Raw genomic sequence first — 15,321 nt, forward strand, 5'->3', positions numbered from 1 at the left:
AATGATTTAATTTATTTTCTCTTTAGGTCGTTCATAGTGTTTTATTAAGTAAAAAATTGGAACAGTGTGTGTTTTACAGGTTTCCTGAGTACGGGTGACGAGGTAGTTCCCGGCAACGCAGGCAACAAGGACCAGCAGCTGGCGCTGACCTGGGTGCAGAGGAACATCGCCAGCTTCGGCGGCGACCCTCAGCTGGTCACTCTGTTTGGTGAGAGCGCTGGAGCCATGTGTGTGTCCTTCCACCTGGTGTCGCCGCTGTCTGCAGGTTGGTACAGAGTGCTGCTGACACTCAACTCTAACTCTTGAATCACTAAGTGTTTGCACGTAATCTATGGTCCTTGAAATTCCAGTGAGTTTCTTGAAATGGGCTTCATCACTGGCAACGCATACTTTTGCGTGGCTATTTAATACACCTTCGAAGAAGACAATTGCAATTGTGCTACTAGAAAGCCCTCCTATACCCTTTTGCATCTATCCTATAATACAAAACCCGTCTATTGAAACTGTGATATTTCTTCGTTACTTAATGTTGAAAAATAGTCTGGGTTGAAAAGCTACTTATTTCAATACCGTGGGAAAGTTGCCGGCCATGAAATCCATCCGTCATAGAGTCACAGAACCACGTAAGAAAGGATGGGAACAGGCGCGCTCTGCTGATTATCACAGAGAAAATTCCCTAATCTGCCGGTGCTGCGGAGGGGAGGACCTTGGTCACACCAGCAAACTTCACCATAGCAGCCTGGCATAAGGACCACTCTTACATAAATATAAATCTGATCATACGGGTCCGGTTCGAGACCACACGCGCGTGAAACGGACCTGTTATGCTGTGCACAGCTGGTACCGCAGGTATTCATGTGTAACAGTGGTCCAATCATGCGCTCCTAAGGCCAAGCTCGCTGGCGCGTTTAAGGTGCATATCCCTTATCTGCGATTCTATGAAACGTGGATTTTATAACCAGTTATTTTAAACAATCTGATTATGCCATAAAGGGTGAAACGCGTTATTGAAGTAAATGACTTTATGACCGATACTGTTTTTCTATCTGAAATAATTACAAGCCGTTGCAGTACCAGCCGGCCACAGTGGAATGGAATAGCTTCCTTCATTATTATCTGACCAAATAAAGCTTGCATGCAAGAACTTGAACGGTGGTGGACGGCTGGATGTTGGCGGCCTAACATTGTTAGCTCATCGAATCCTTAATCATTCTGCAGCTCTACAAAAGATAAAAACTCAGAGCTCACAGAAAAGGAACTTTATTCTAATATCATGTATTCCCTTAGAGCATTAAATCGATAAAGTTTTACTTTAATATAATGGCAGCTTAGTGATGCCTACTTGACGTTGAACTTCTACAACTACAGTTTCTCATTATCTGATCTTTTGGCGAATGGTGAATTTTTAATTTGTATTTCAGTATTTACATTTCCTGTTCTTGAATTATTTTTTCTCAGAAGCATGAAACAATAAAATGGCTGTATTTTTTCCGTCACCAAAGTTCTTTTGGTATAACTAGAACATAATACAGTGCGACATTGTAACGGATTAACCTGTTATTTTGTTAGTGAAAGAGATGCAAAAATAATCACCATTAACTTATCACCTTTAACCCAATTTAAACAGAAGCAAGTCGTAACAGCATTTCTGTGAACCTGCAGTAGGTAATTCGCAAATCCTGAGATATGTTAGTGTTAGGACTGTCCTGGGATATGAGCGAATATTAATCTCGGACATATTTCATTCCAAACAATAAGTTTCATACATTAAAAAAGGAACACTACTGATATCATAGTTGAGCGCTAAATACTTTTATGCAAAAAACTATTTGACTATTAACTGATTTAACAGGCATCTCCGTAATAATTTAAGTTAGACGCGTTTTACGTTAACAGTCGTCAGCTGTCCCATAATTACTAAAATACAGTAACTACATATTAATTTGGCAAATGATACAAAGTATAACTTGGACTTAGTAACGATTAAAATTAAAATTGTACAGCAATGTAATCAGTAAATTTGTTACTCAATTACTCAAATAAGGATACACCAATCACAGTTTTAACGCTTCATTAAAAATATCATTGAATACACAAAATAAGGTCTTGTCACAATTACGTATCAGAACGATCGAAATGACGATAGAATCCTGTAATTACAGAGAAAAATGTTTGAATTAAGCAAAAGAGCTGTTTGTGAAATATACCGACCATATAAGGCAGTCGGACAGCACAGTAATCACAAGACTCAAGAAATCAGCCTCCTGTGGTCCGTCGACATCACGCTGTGTCCCACGAATCGTCGTCCTCACACGGGAGCAGCTGACAAATCACTCCAATGCTCAGTGCACCATCAAACGCCCTCTTTTTTCAGAGCACTCTCCCGTAGTCGAGTTTACGGGTGCCATCACATGGCGAAACAAAGCGGCACTCTTCATTACCGCCGCGAGCACCTCGCACAGTCGCGGCATTTAAATTGCCACGGAGTAGTGACTCTCGTGACGGCACGGATAGCTTTTGGATGGTGAAGTGGAAGGTATTTTACTTGCAAGGAACGGCGGAATGGTTGACTGCTGTAAACATGTAACATGGGGGCCGCTATTACTGATTCTTGATTTATCTATCGTTATCAATGTTAAGACAGTCGTCATTATTGGCAAGGAATGTAAATTTTGTTTTTGAATCCTTAAAATCCGTAAGAAAATAATGATTTCCTATGGCTCAATCACCGGGTGTAACTACTTAAATTGGACGCCGCTTTGGTGAATTGTGTGTCCCTAATCCAACACTCACTAACCTAACCGCAGAAAGGGGACCTACAGCTCAAAGTGGAATCCGAACCACGTCTCGATCCTGCTGATTCCTCCCATAGTTGAGAGGTGAAGCCTTTCTTATAGGTGGACTGTAAGTTTCAATGGCCTGACTAAGATCCGATCTCGCGAAATCTCGGTTTGCAGGTACGTGTTTTACCAATTTCTTGTCTTCATTTTGAACGTTATTGTTCACGGCATTTGATCTGGCGTCTGACTGGACGTCACATGATATATATGAAATGGGTCGTTGAGTACTGCACTTAGTTCTTGTAACGGAGGACAGCCAGTCCTCTCACCGAACATGCTGAACTACCGTGCCGGCACCACTAGAGAACCAGGACCTTCGTTTCTAAAAGTACAATAAACCATTTTAAATGCGTAAGTCATGAGTGATAATTTTACAATAGGGCGGCCCATAATTGAAAAGACACGAGAACATTATCTGGAGACCCATCTTGCATCAATTGTAGATTATGATGGAGCCTTCGTTAGAGTGAAAAAGCATATGCTGTGGGACATAAAGGAAAGACTAGGCTATTCTAAACATTTAATACAAGTGGTACGGATTTTGTATTTAAATAACGAAATTTTAATTATTACAGGAAAGACAGAAGAGACAAATAGCAATTAACAGAGGAATAAGACAAGGGGGCAGTCTTTTCTCCACTTTATATAATACATACATTGACAATATTATTTGATATTGGAAACTAAAAGTTAATGTTGGAATGAAATTAATTCTTAGAAACAAACATTGAAATGCTGTACTGTATGCTGATGCCCAAAATATTTTACAAAAATGGAACATGATTTTCAATTTTCTCTGCATCGCTTGGACATTATAGGCAAACACTACAACTTGTACAGCTTGAAAATATCAGAAATTAAAACCAAAGTGATCATTTTTAAGGGAAAATATCCAGTACGTTCTAAAATAACGTTAAATAAAAAATCAATTTGAACAGGTATCTTATTATCAGTTATTAGATTATGATATAAATTATGAATACCACGAAGTCTTCAAGTAATTAGTTTCAAATGGGATGTGGCACAATAAATAGAACATTAGCCAGTAAAACCGGAAGACACAAAATCAAAATTCTGTAAGTTTCAAATGAGATGAGGTACAGTACATATAACATAAGACTGTAAAATCAGGAAAGATAAAAGAAGTTCTACGAAGTAGTTTTTCACGTATGTAAGTGACACTTGGACATTAACTAAGAAAGCACCAAAGAGGGCTACTGTCATCCAAAATAAAATTTTTGAGGAAAGTGAAGGTATGTACTCCGACAGATCCAATAAAGAATTCTTAAACAAGAAAAGAATCAAATATATTTTCCATGAATGAAAGAACACAATATGGGATAACAAAGTGCAAGAAGTATGTTGGAGGAATGAAGGTCAAAAGAATTGTCAGACTTGTAATAGACTATAGACCTAAAGGAAAGAGTGGTACAGGAAGACTAAGGAAGAGGTGGCATCTGTGTAGACTGAATAAGCTACAAGCCTACTCCCTTAAGTGAAGTTCATTTAATAGCCTTGCCTAGGTCAGTAATCTTTATTAGTGAAAATAATATTTTTTGAATTGGGCATTGCTTACGAAGGTGGGAGCACAGTACGAAATCCCAAGGAAGAGTAGTACAGAGCAGATAAACAGAACAGCAGCTGTGCGCATATGTCCAAGAGCGGGAGATTGTTGTAATATAACTGGGTAATCTTTCGCGGTCATAGTAAGTTGACATAAAAGTTATTTGACTAGCGTAACGCGTCATAGAGTCAAAACCTAGAGAGAACAACTTTTCGGCCTTGATTACACTGGCCTTCTTCTGAGTCTACTGCCGAAGAAAGCCAGCGTAATTTCTTACATTATGATTTGGAACGATATTCAGAATTTTTAATGTAAATTTCATTAAAATGTTCAAAATACCACTTCGTCAGCAAAAACTTCGCCACAATTAATGATACACTCCAAGACCCAGTCAAAGCGATGCTTCAAGATCACTGGACAAACCTGTAAAAACTGGACGTGAGTCACAACTTCAGCAACCTGAGACTGTTGCTTCTTGCCCAATCGCTAACAGTCGCTCCTACAGATTGCAATGGTTCTTGCTGCTAGCGGATGATCACTGCACTGCCGCCTCCTCTGGACTCTCCGCCTCCTGCTGTTGGATGCTGTATGAGTGGACTCGGCGACACTGTGGCACCGCAAGACGGCGATGACAATGCTTCGAGATCACTGGATAAACGTGCAAAAACTGGACGTAAGTCACAACTTCAGCAACCTGAGTCTGTTGCTTCTTGCCCAATCGCTAGCAGTTGCTCCTACAGATTGCAATTGTCCTTGCTGCTAGCGGATGATCACTCCACTGCCGCCTCGTCTTGACTCTCCACCTCCTGCTGTTGGCTGCTGGATGAGTGGACTGAGCGACACTGTGGCACCGCAACACGGCGATGACAGTGCTTCGAGATCAGTGGATAAACGTGTAAAAACTGGACATGAGTCACAACTTCAGCAACCTGAGACTGTTGCTTCTTGCCCAATCGCTAACAGTCGCTCCTACAGATTGCAATTGTTCTTGCTGCTAGCAGATGATCACTGCACTGCCGCCTTGTCTTGACTCTCCGCCTGCTGCTGTTGGCTGCTGGATGAGTGGACTGAGCGACACTGTGGCACCGCAACACGGCGATGACAATGCTTCGAGATCACTGGACAAACCTGTAAAAACTGGACGTGAGTCACAACTTCAGCAACCTGAGACTGTTGCTTCTTGCCCAATCGCTAACAGTCGCTCCTACAGATTGCAATTGTTCTTGCTGCTAGCGGATGATCACTGCACTGGCGCCTCGTCTTGAGTCTCCGCCTCCTGCTGTTGGCTGCTGGATGAGTGGACTCAGTGACACTGTGGCACCGCAACACAGCGATGACAATGCTTCGAGATCACTGGACAAACCAGTAAAAACTGGTCGTGAGTCACAACTTCAGCAATCTGAGACTGTTGCTTCTTGCCCAATCGCTAACAGTCGCTCCTACAGATTGCAATTGTTCTTGCTGCTAGCGGATGATCACTCCACTGCCGCCTCGTCTTGACTCTCCACCTCCTGCTGTTGGCTGCTGGATGAGTGGACTGAGCGACACTGTGGCACCGCAACACGGCGATGACAATGCTTCGAGATCACTGGACAAACCTGTAAAAACTGGACGTGAGTCACAACTTCAGCAACCTGAGACTGTTGCTTCTTGCCCAATCGCTAACAGTCGCTCCTACAGATTGCAATGGTTCTTGCTGCTAGCGGATGATCACTGCACTGCCGCCTCCTCTGGACTCTCCGCCTCCTGCTGTTGGATGCTGTATGAGTGGACTCGGCGACACTGTGGCACCGCAAGACGGCGATGACAATGCTTCGAGATCACTGGATAAACGTGCAAAAACTGGACGTAAGTCACAACTTCAGCAACCTGAGTCTGTTGCTTCTTGCCCAATCGCTAGCAGTTGCTCCTACAGATTGCAATTGTCCTTGCTGCTAGCGGATGATCACTCCACTGCCGCCTCGTCTTGACTCTCCACCTCCTGCTGTTGGCTGCTGGATGAGTGGACTGAGCGACACTGTGGCACCGCAACACGGCGATGACAGTGCTTCGAGATCACTGGATAAACGTGTAAAAACTGGACATGAGTCACAACTTCAGCAACCTGAGACTGTTGCTTCTTGCCCAATCGCTAACAGTCGCTCCTACAGATTGCAATTGTTCTTGCTGCTAGCAGATGATCACTGCACTGCCGCCTTGTCTTGACTCTCCGCCTGCTGCTGTTGGCTGCTGGATGAGTGGACTGAGCGACACTGTGGCACCGCAACACGGCGATGACAATGCTTCGAGATCACTGGACAAACCTGTAAAAACTGGACGTGAGTCACAACTTCAGCAACCTGAGACTGTTGCTTCTTGCCCAATCGCTAACAGTCGCTCCTACAGATTGCAATTGTTCTTGCTGCTAGCGGATGATCACTGCACTGGCGCCTCGTCTTGAGTCTCCGCCTCCTGCTGTTGGCTGCTGGATGAGTGGACTCAGTGACACTGTGGCACCGCAACACAGCGATGACAATGCTTCGAGATCACTGGACAAACCAGTAAAAACTATTCGTGAGTCACAACTTCAGCAATCTGAGACTGTTGCTTCTTGCCCAATCGCTAACAGTCGCTCCTACAGATTGCAATTGTTCTTGCTGCTAGCGGATGATCACTGCACTGCCGCCTCGTCTTGACTCTCCGCCTCCTGCTGTTGGCTGCTCTATGAGTGGACTCAGTGACACTGTGGCATCGCTACACGGCGAAGACAATGCTTCGAGATCAATGGATAACCGTGTAAAAACTGGACGTGAGTCACAACTTCAGCAACCTGAGACTGTTGCTTCTTGCCCAATCGCTAACAGTCGCTCCTACAGATTGCAATTGTTCCTGCTGCTAGCGGATGATCACTGCACTGCCGCCTCCTCTGGACTCTCTGCCTCCTGCTGTTGGCTGCTGTATGCGTGGACTCAGCGACACTGTGGCACCGCAACATGGCGATGACAATGCTTCGAAATCACTGGATAAACGTGTAAAAACTGGACGAGAGTCACAGCTTCAGCAACCTGAGACTGTTGCTTCTTGCCCAATCGCTAACAGTCGCTCCTACACATTGCAATTGTTCTTGTTGCTAGTGGATGATCACTGCACTGCCGCCTCGTCTTGACTGTCCGCCTCCTGCTGTTGGCTGCTGTATGAGTGGACTCAGTGACACTGAGGCACCGCAACACGGCGATGACAATGCTTCGAGATCACTGGATAAACGTGCAAAAACTGGACGTGAGTCACAACTTTAGCAACCTGAGACTGTTGCTTCTTGCCCAATCGCTAGCAGTCGCTCCTAAAGATTGCAACTGTTCTTGCTGCTATCGGATATTCACTGCACTGCCGCCTCCTCTGGAATCTCTGCCACCTGCTTTTGGCTGCTGTATGAGTGGACTCAGCGACACTGTGGCGCCGCCACATGGCGATGACAATGCTTCGAAATCACTGGATAAACGTGTAAAAACTGGACGAGAGTCACAGCTTCAGCAACATGAGACTGTTGCTTCTTGCCCAATCGCTAACAGTCGCTCCTACACATTGCAATTGTTCTTGTTGCTAGCGGATGATCACTACACTGCCACCTCGTCTTGACTCTACGCCTCCTGCTGTTGGCTGCTGGATGAGTGGACTCAGCGACACTGTGGCACCGCAACACGGCGATGACAATGCTTCGAGATCACTGGACAAACCTGTAAAAACTGGACGTGAGTCACAATTTCAGCAACATGAGACTGTTGCTTCTTGCCCAATCGCTAACAGTCGCTCCTACAGATTGCAATGGTTCTTGCTGCTAGCGGATGATCACTGCACTGCCGCCTCCTCTTGACTCTCAGCCTCCTGCTGTTGGCTGCTGGATGAGTGGACTCAGCGACACTGTGGCACTGCAACACGGCGATGACAATGCTTCGAGATCACTGGATAAACGTGTAAAAACTGGACGTGAGTCACAACCTCAGCAACCTGAGACTGTTGCCTCTTGCCCAATCGCTAACAGTCGCTCCTACAGATTGCAATGGTTCTTGCTGCTAGCGGATGATCACTGCACTGCCGCCTCCTCTGGACTCTCTGCCTCCTGCTGTTGGATGCTGTATGAGTGGACTCGGCGACACTGTGGCACCGCAACACGGCGATGACAATGCTTCGAGATCACTGGATAAACGTGTAAAAGCTGGACGTGAGTCACAACTTCAGCAACCTGAGATTGTTGCTTCTTGCCCAATCGCCAACAGTCGCTCCTACATATTGCAATGGTTCTTGCTGCTAGCGGATGATCACTGCACTGCCGCCTCCTCTGGACTCTTTCCCTCCTGCTGTTGGATGCTGTATGAGTGGACTCTGCGACACTGTGGCACCGCAACACGGCGATGACAATGCTTCGAGATCACTGGATAAACGTGTAAAAACTGGACGAGGATCACAGCTTCAGCAACCTGAGACTGTTGCTTCTTGCCCAATCGCTAACAGTCGCTCGTACAGATTGCAATAGTTCTTGCTACTAGCGGATGATCACTGCACTGCCGCCTCCTCTGGACTCTCTGCCTCCTGCTGTTGGCTGCTGTATGAGTGGACTCAGCGACACTGTGGCACCGCAACACGGCGATGACAATGGTTCGAAATCACTTTATAAACGTGCAAAAACTAGACGTGAGTCACAACTTCAGCAACCTGAGACTGTTGCTTCTTGCCCAATTGCTAACAGTCGCTCCTACAGATTGCAATTGCTCTTGCTGCTAGCGGATGATCACTGCACTGCCGCCACGTCTTGACTCTCCGCCTCCTGCTGTTGGCTGCTGTATGAGTGGACTCAGCGACACTGTGGCACAGCAACATGGCGATGACAATGCTTCGAGATCAGTGGTTAAACGTGTAAAAACTGGACGTGAGTCACAACTTGAGCAACCTGAGACTGTTGCTTGTTGCCCAATCGCTAACAGTCGCTCCTACAGATTGCAATTGTTCTTGCTGCTAGCGGATGATCACTGCACTGCGGCCTCGTCTTGACTCTCCGCCTCCTGCTGTTGGCTGCTGTATGAGTGGACTCAGCAACACTGTGGCACCGCAACACGGCGATGACAATGATTCGAGATCAGTGGATAAAGGTGTAAAAGCTGGCTGTGAGTCACAACTTCAGCAACCTGAGACTGTTGCTTCTTGCCCAATCGCTGACAGTCGCTCCTACAGATTGCAATTGTTCTTGCTGCTAGCGGATGATCACTGCACTGCCGCCTCCTCTGGACTCTTTCCCTCCTGCTGTTGGCTGCTGGATGAGTGGACTCAGCGACACTGTGGCACTGCAACACGGCGATGACAATGCTTCGAGATCACTGGATAAACGTGTAAAATCTGGACGTGAGTCACAACCTCAGCAACCTGAGACCGTTGTCTCTTGCCCAATCGCTAACAGTCGCTCCTACAGATTGCAATGGTTCTTGCTGCTAGCGGATGATCACTGCACTGCCGCCTCGTCTTGACTCTCCGCCTCCTGCTGTTGGCTGCTGTATGAGTGGACTCAGCGACACTGTGGCACCGCAACACGGCGATGACAATGCTTCGAGATCAATGGATAACCGTGTAAAAGCTGGACGTGAGTCACAACTTCAGCAACCTGAGATTGTTGCTTCTTGCCCAATCGCTGACAGTCGCTCCTACAGATTGCAATTGTTCTTGCTGCTAGCGGATGATCACTGCACTGCCGCCTCCTCTGGACTCTTTCCCTCCTGCTGTTGGCTGCTGTATGAGTGGACTCTGCGACACTGTGGCACCGCAACACAGCGATGACAATGCTTCGAGATCACTGGATAAACGTGCAAAAACTGGACGAGGATCACAGCTTCAGCAACCTGAGACTGTTGCTTCTTTCCCAATCGCTAACAGTCGCTCGTACAGATTGCAATAGTTCTTGCTACTAGCGGATGATCACTGCACTGCCGCCTCCTCTGGACTCTCTGCCTCCTGCTGTTGGCTGCTGTATGAGTGGACTCAGCGACACTGTGGCACCGCAACACGGCGATGACAATGGTTCGAAATCACTTTATAAACGTTCAAAAACTGGACGTGAGTCACAGCTTCAGCAACCTGAGACTGTTGCTTCTTGCCCAATCGCTAACAGTCGCTCCTACAGATTGCAATTGCTCTTGCTGCTAGCGGATGATCACTGCACTGCCGCCACGTCTTGACTCTCCGCCTCCTGCTGTTGGCTGCTGTATGAGTGGACTCAGCGACACTGTGGCACAGCAACATGGCGATGACAATGCTTCGAGATCAGTGGTTAAACGTGTAAAAACTGGACGTGAGTCACAACTTGAGCAACCTGAGACTGTTGCTTGTTGCCCAATCGCTAACAGTCGCTCCTACAGATTGCAATTGTTCTTGCTGCTAGCGGATGATCACTGCACTGCGGCCTCGTCTTTACTCTCCGCCTCCTGCTGTTGGCTGCTGTATGAGTGGACTCAGCAACACTGTGGCACCGCAACACGGCGATGACAATGAATCGAGATCAGTGGATAAAGGTGTAAAAGCTGGACGTGAGTCACAACTTCAGCAACCTGAGACTGTTGCTTCTTGCCCAGTCGCTGACAGTCGCTCCTACTGATTGCAATTGTTCTTGCTGCTAGCGGATGATCACTGCACTGCCGCCTCCTCTGGACTCTTTCCCTCCTGCTGTTGGCTGCTGGATGAGTGGACTCAGCGACACTGTGGCACTGCAACACGGCGATGACAATGCTTCGAGATCACTGGATAAACGTGTAAAAACTGGACGTGAGTCACAACCTCAGCAACCTGAGACTGTTGCCTCTTGCCCAATCGCTAACAGTCGCTCCTACAGATTGCAATGGTTCTTGCTGCTAGCGGATGATCACTGCACTGCCGCCTCGTCTTGACTCTCCGCCTCCTGCTGTTGGCTGCTGTATGAGTGGACTGAGCGACACTGTGGCACCGCAACACGGCGATGACAATGCTTCGAGATCAATGGATAACCGTGTAAAAGCTGGACGTGAGTCACAACTTCAGCAACCTGAGATTGTTGCTTCTTGCCCAAACGCTGACAGTCGCTCCTACAGATTGCAATTGTTCTTGCTGCTAGCGGATGATCACTGCACTGCCGCCTCCTCAGGACTCTTTCCCTCCTGCTGTTGGCTGCTGTATGAGTGGACTCTGCGACACTGTGGCACAGCAACATGGCGATGACAATGCTTCGAGATCACTGGATAAACGTGTAAAAACTGGACGTGAGTCACAACTTCAGCAACCTGAGACTGTTGCTTCTTGCCCAATCGCTAACAGTCGCTCCTACAGATTGCAATTGCTCTTGCTGCTAGCGGATGATCACTGCACTGCCGCCTCGTCTTGACTCTCCGCCTCCTGCTGTTGGCTGCTGTATGAGTGGACTCAGCGACACTGTGGCACAGCAACATGGCGATGACAATGCTTCGAGATCAGTGGATAAACGTGTAAAAACTGGACGTGAGTCACAACTTGAGCAACCTGAGACTGTTGCTTGTTGCCCAATCGCTAACAGTCGCTCCTACAGATTGCAATTGTTCTTGCTGCTAGCGGATGATCACTGCACTGCCGCCTCGTCTTGACTCTCCGCCTCCTGCTGTTGGCTGCTGTATGAGTGGACTCAGCAACACTGTGGCACCGCAACACGGCGATGACAATGATTCGAGATCAGTGGATAAAGGTGTAAAAGCTGGACGTGAGTCACAACTTCAGCAACCTGAGACTGTTGCTTCTTGCCCAATCGCTAACAGTCGCTTATACAGATTGCAATGGTTCTTGCTGCTAGCAGATGATTCCTGCACTGCCGCCTCCTCTGGACTCTCCGCCTCCTGCTGTTGGCTGCTGCATGAGTGGACTCAGCGACACTGTGGCACCGCAACACGGCGATGACAATGCTTCGAGATCACTGGATAAACGTGTAAAAACTGGACGTGAGTCACAACTTCAGCAACCTGAGACTGTTGATTCTTGCCCAATCGCTAACAGTCGCTCCTACAGACTGCGATTGTTCTTGCTGCTAGCGGATGATCACTGCCCTGCCGCCTCCTCTTGAATCTCCGCCTCCTGCTGTTGGCTGCTGGATGAGTGGACTCAGCGACACAGTGGCACAGCAACATGGCGATGACAATGCTTCGAGATCACTGGATAAACGTGTAAAAACTGGACGTGAGTCACAACTTCAGCAACCTGAGACTGTTGCTTCTTGCCCAATCGCTAACAGTCGCTCCTACAGATTGCAATGGTTCTTGCTGCTAGCGGATGATCACTGCACTGCCGCCTCGTCTTGACTCTTCGCCTCCTGCTGTTGGCTGCTGTATGAGTGGACTCAGCGACACTGTGGCACCGCAACACGGCGATGACAATGCTTCGAGATCACTGGATAAACGTGTAACAATTGGACGTGAGTCACAACTTCAGCAATGTGAGACTGTTGCTTCTTGCCCAATCGCTAACAGTCGCTCCTACAGATTGCAATGGTTCTTGCTGCTAGCGGATGATCACTGCACTGCCGCCTCATCTTGACTCTCCGCCTCCTGCAGTTGGCTGCTGTATGAGTGAACTCAGCGACACTGTGGCACCGCAACAAGGCGATGACAGTGCTTCGAGATCACTGGATAATCGTGTAAAAACTGGACGTGAGTCACAACTTGAGCAACCTGAGACTGTTGCTTTTTGCCCAATCGCTAACAGTCGCTCCTACAGATTGCAATTGTTCTTGCTGCTAGCGGATGATCACTGCACTGCCGCCTCGTCTACTCTCCGCCTCCTGCTGTTGGCTGCTGTATGAGTGGACTCAGCGACACTGTGGCACAGCAACATGGCAATGACAATGCTTCGAGATCACTGGATAAACGTGTAAAAACTGGACGTGAGTCACAACTTCAGCTAACTGAGACTGTTGCTTCTTGCCCAATCGCCAACAGTCGCTCCTACAGATTGCAATTGTTCTTGCTGCTAGCGGATGATCACTGCACTGCCGCCTCGTCTGGACTCTCCGCCCCCTGCTGTTGGCTGCTGGATGAGTGGCTCAGCAACATTGTGGCACCGCAACACGGCGATGACAATGCAGTGGTTGAGCGCCAAACTGGAATCTAAAATTTGCCGAAAGATCTGTCACAGTGGTACCGAGTGCCGAACTCCATCGACAATATTTCAAATATGTTTTCGGAGTATTATGGCGTTATAGACAGTTGCTTTCGATAGATCGTTACAGAGTAATTGTGCATATTTCGAGCTCTTACTGCATTTATCATTCTGCCTTTACTGCACAGAAAAATCTGCACAATAGTGGAAATACCGATACTATGTTCCGTGTGCTTATTTTGAGGAAACTTGTTCCATTCACTCACGGTGATTGCTGCGGACCATTTAACATTTATTTTAATAACTAAAACCTCGTGACTATCATCAAGATTTAACTCGAAGTGAGACGTCTTCTTTTCTAGGTGGATGTCTGTTCTCTGTTTGAACAAACAGGCTCACAGAGCACGGACTTAGCTGGAATACCGAAACGTTTAAGCCAGAATTGACATTACGTTTTGTGTAAAACGTTTTTTGATACCCATCAGATTAAGGGATCACTGCTTCTAGATAAATTTCTCTTAGGTAGCTATTGGTTGCGTGGGCAGAGGAGCGGACAGAGAGATTCAGGTCACTCTGTTGACCTTGGGGTGGGAAACTGACTCTAAACGACGTAAGAATCGGCATCGATCAAAGGCATGAGAATGCAGGAGACAATGAAAACCACTACATAAAAGAAAAAAATGTGTATCCACAGGACATGTGGTCGGTAATTGATATCATCTCTTCATTGGCAAAATGTTCTCGATTAGCCCCACATCCAGTTCTCCGGGAGGGCACTGCCAGTGGAGAAGTGGCCAGGAGAAAGGATGGAACGACGAACTGTGAGATAACGTTCTGCGAATCACAATACGGAATGGCAGAACTTTGAATATACACTCCTGGAAATTGAAATAAGAACACCGTGAATTCATTGTCCCAGGAAGGGGAAACTTTATTGACACATTCCTGGGGTCAGATACATCACATGATCACACTGACAGAACCACAGGCACATAGACACAGGCAACAGAGCATGCACAATGACGGCACTAGTACAGTGTATATCCACCTTTCGCAGCAATGCAGGCTGCTATTCTCCCATGGAGACGATCGTAGAGATGCTGGATGTAGTCCTGTGGAACGGCTTGCCATGCCATTTCCACCTGGCGCCTCAGTGGGACCAGCGTTCGTGCTGGACGTGCAGACCGCGTGAGACGACGCTTCATCCAGTCCCAAACATGCTCAATGGGGGACAGATCCGGAGATCTTGCTGGCCAGGGTAGTTGACTTACACCTTCTAGAGCACGTTGGGTGGCACGGGTTACATGCGGACGTGCATTGTCCTGTTGGAACAGCTAATTCCCTTGCCAGTCTAGGAATGGTAGAACGATGGGTTCGATGACGGTTTGGATGTACCGTGCACTATTCAGTGTCCCCTCGACGATCACCAGTGGTGTACGGCCAGTGTAGGAGATCGCTCCCCACACCATGATACCGGGTGTTGGCCCTGTGTGCCTCGGTCGTATGCAGTCCTGATTGTGGCGCTCACCTGCACGGCGCCAAACACGCATACGATCATCATTGGCACCAAGGCAGAAGCGACTCTCATCGCTGAAGACGACACGTCTCCATTCGTCCCTCCATTCACGCCTGTCGCGACACCACTGGAGGCGGGCTGCACGATGTTGGGGCGTGAGCGGAAGACGGCCTAACGGTGTGCGGGACCGTAGCCCAGCTTCATGGAGACGGTTGCGAATGGTCCTCGCCGATACCCCAGGAGCAACAGTGTCCCTAATTTGCTGGGAAGTGGCGGTGCGGTCCCCTACG

At 47.6% G+C, this 15,321-nt stretch overlaps 1 protein-coding gene across 1 annotated transcript in view; it reads left to right on the forward strand.

Annotated features, from left to right (window-relative positions):
- LOC124789283 (carboxylesterase 5A-like) overlaps nt 1-15,321 on the forward strand; it is an 88,918-nt gene that overhangs the window by 29,650 nt on the left and 43,947 nt on the right. The window contains exon 4 of the mRNA XM_047256589.1: nt 80-265. Within this exon, the coding sequence (XP_047112545.1) occupies nt 80-265 (186 nt within the window). The remainder of the gene's footprint in view (nt 1-79; nt 266-15,321) is intronic.

Source organism: Schistocerca piceifrons, chromosome 3 (assembly GCF_021461385.2).
Source record: "Schistocerca piceifrons isolate TAMUIC-IGC-003096 chromosome 3, iqSchPice1.1, whole genome shotgun sequence".
Lineage (NCBI taxonomy): Eukaryota > Metazoa > Arthropoda > Insecta > Orthoptera > Acrididae > Schistocerca > Schistocerca piceifrons.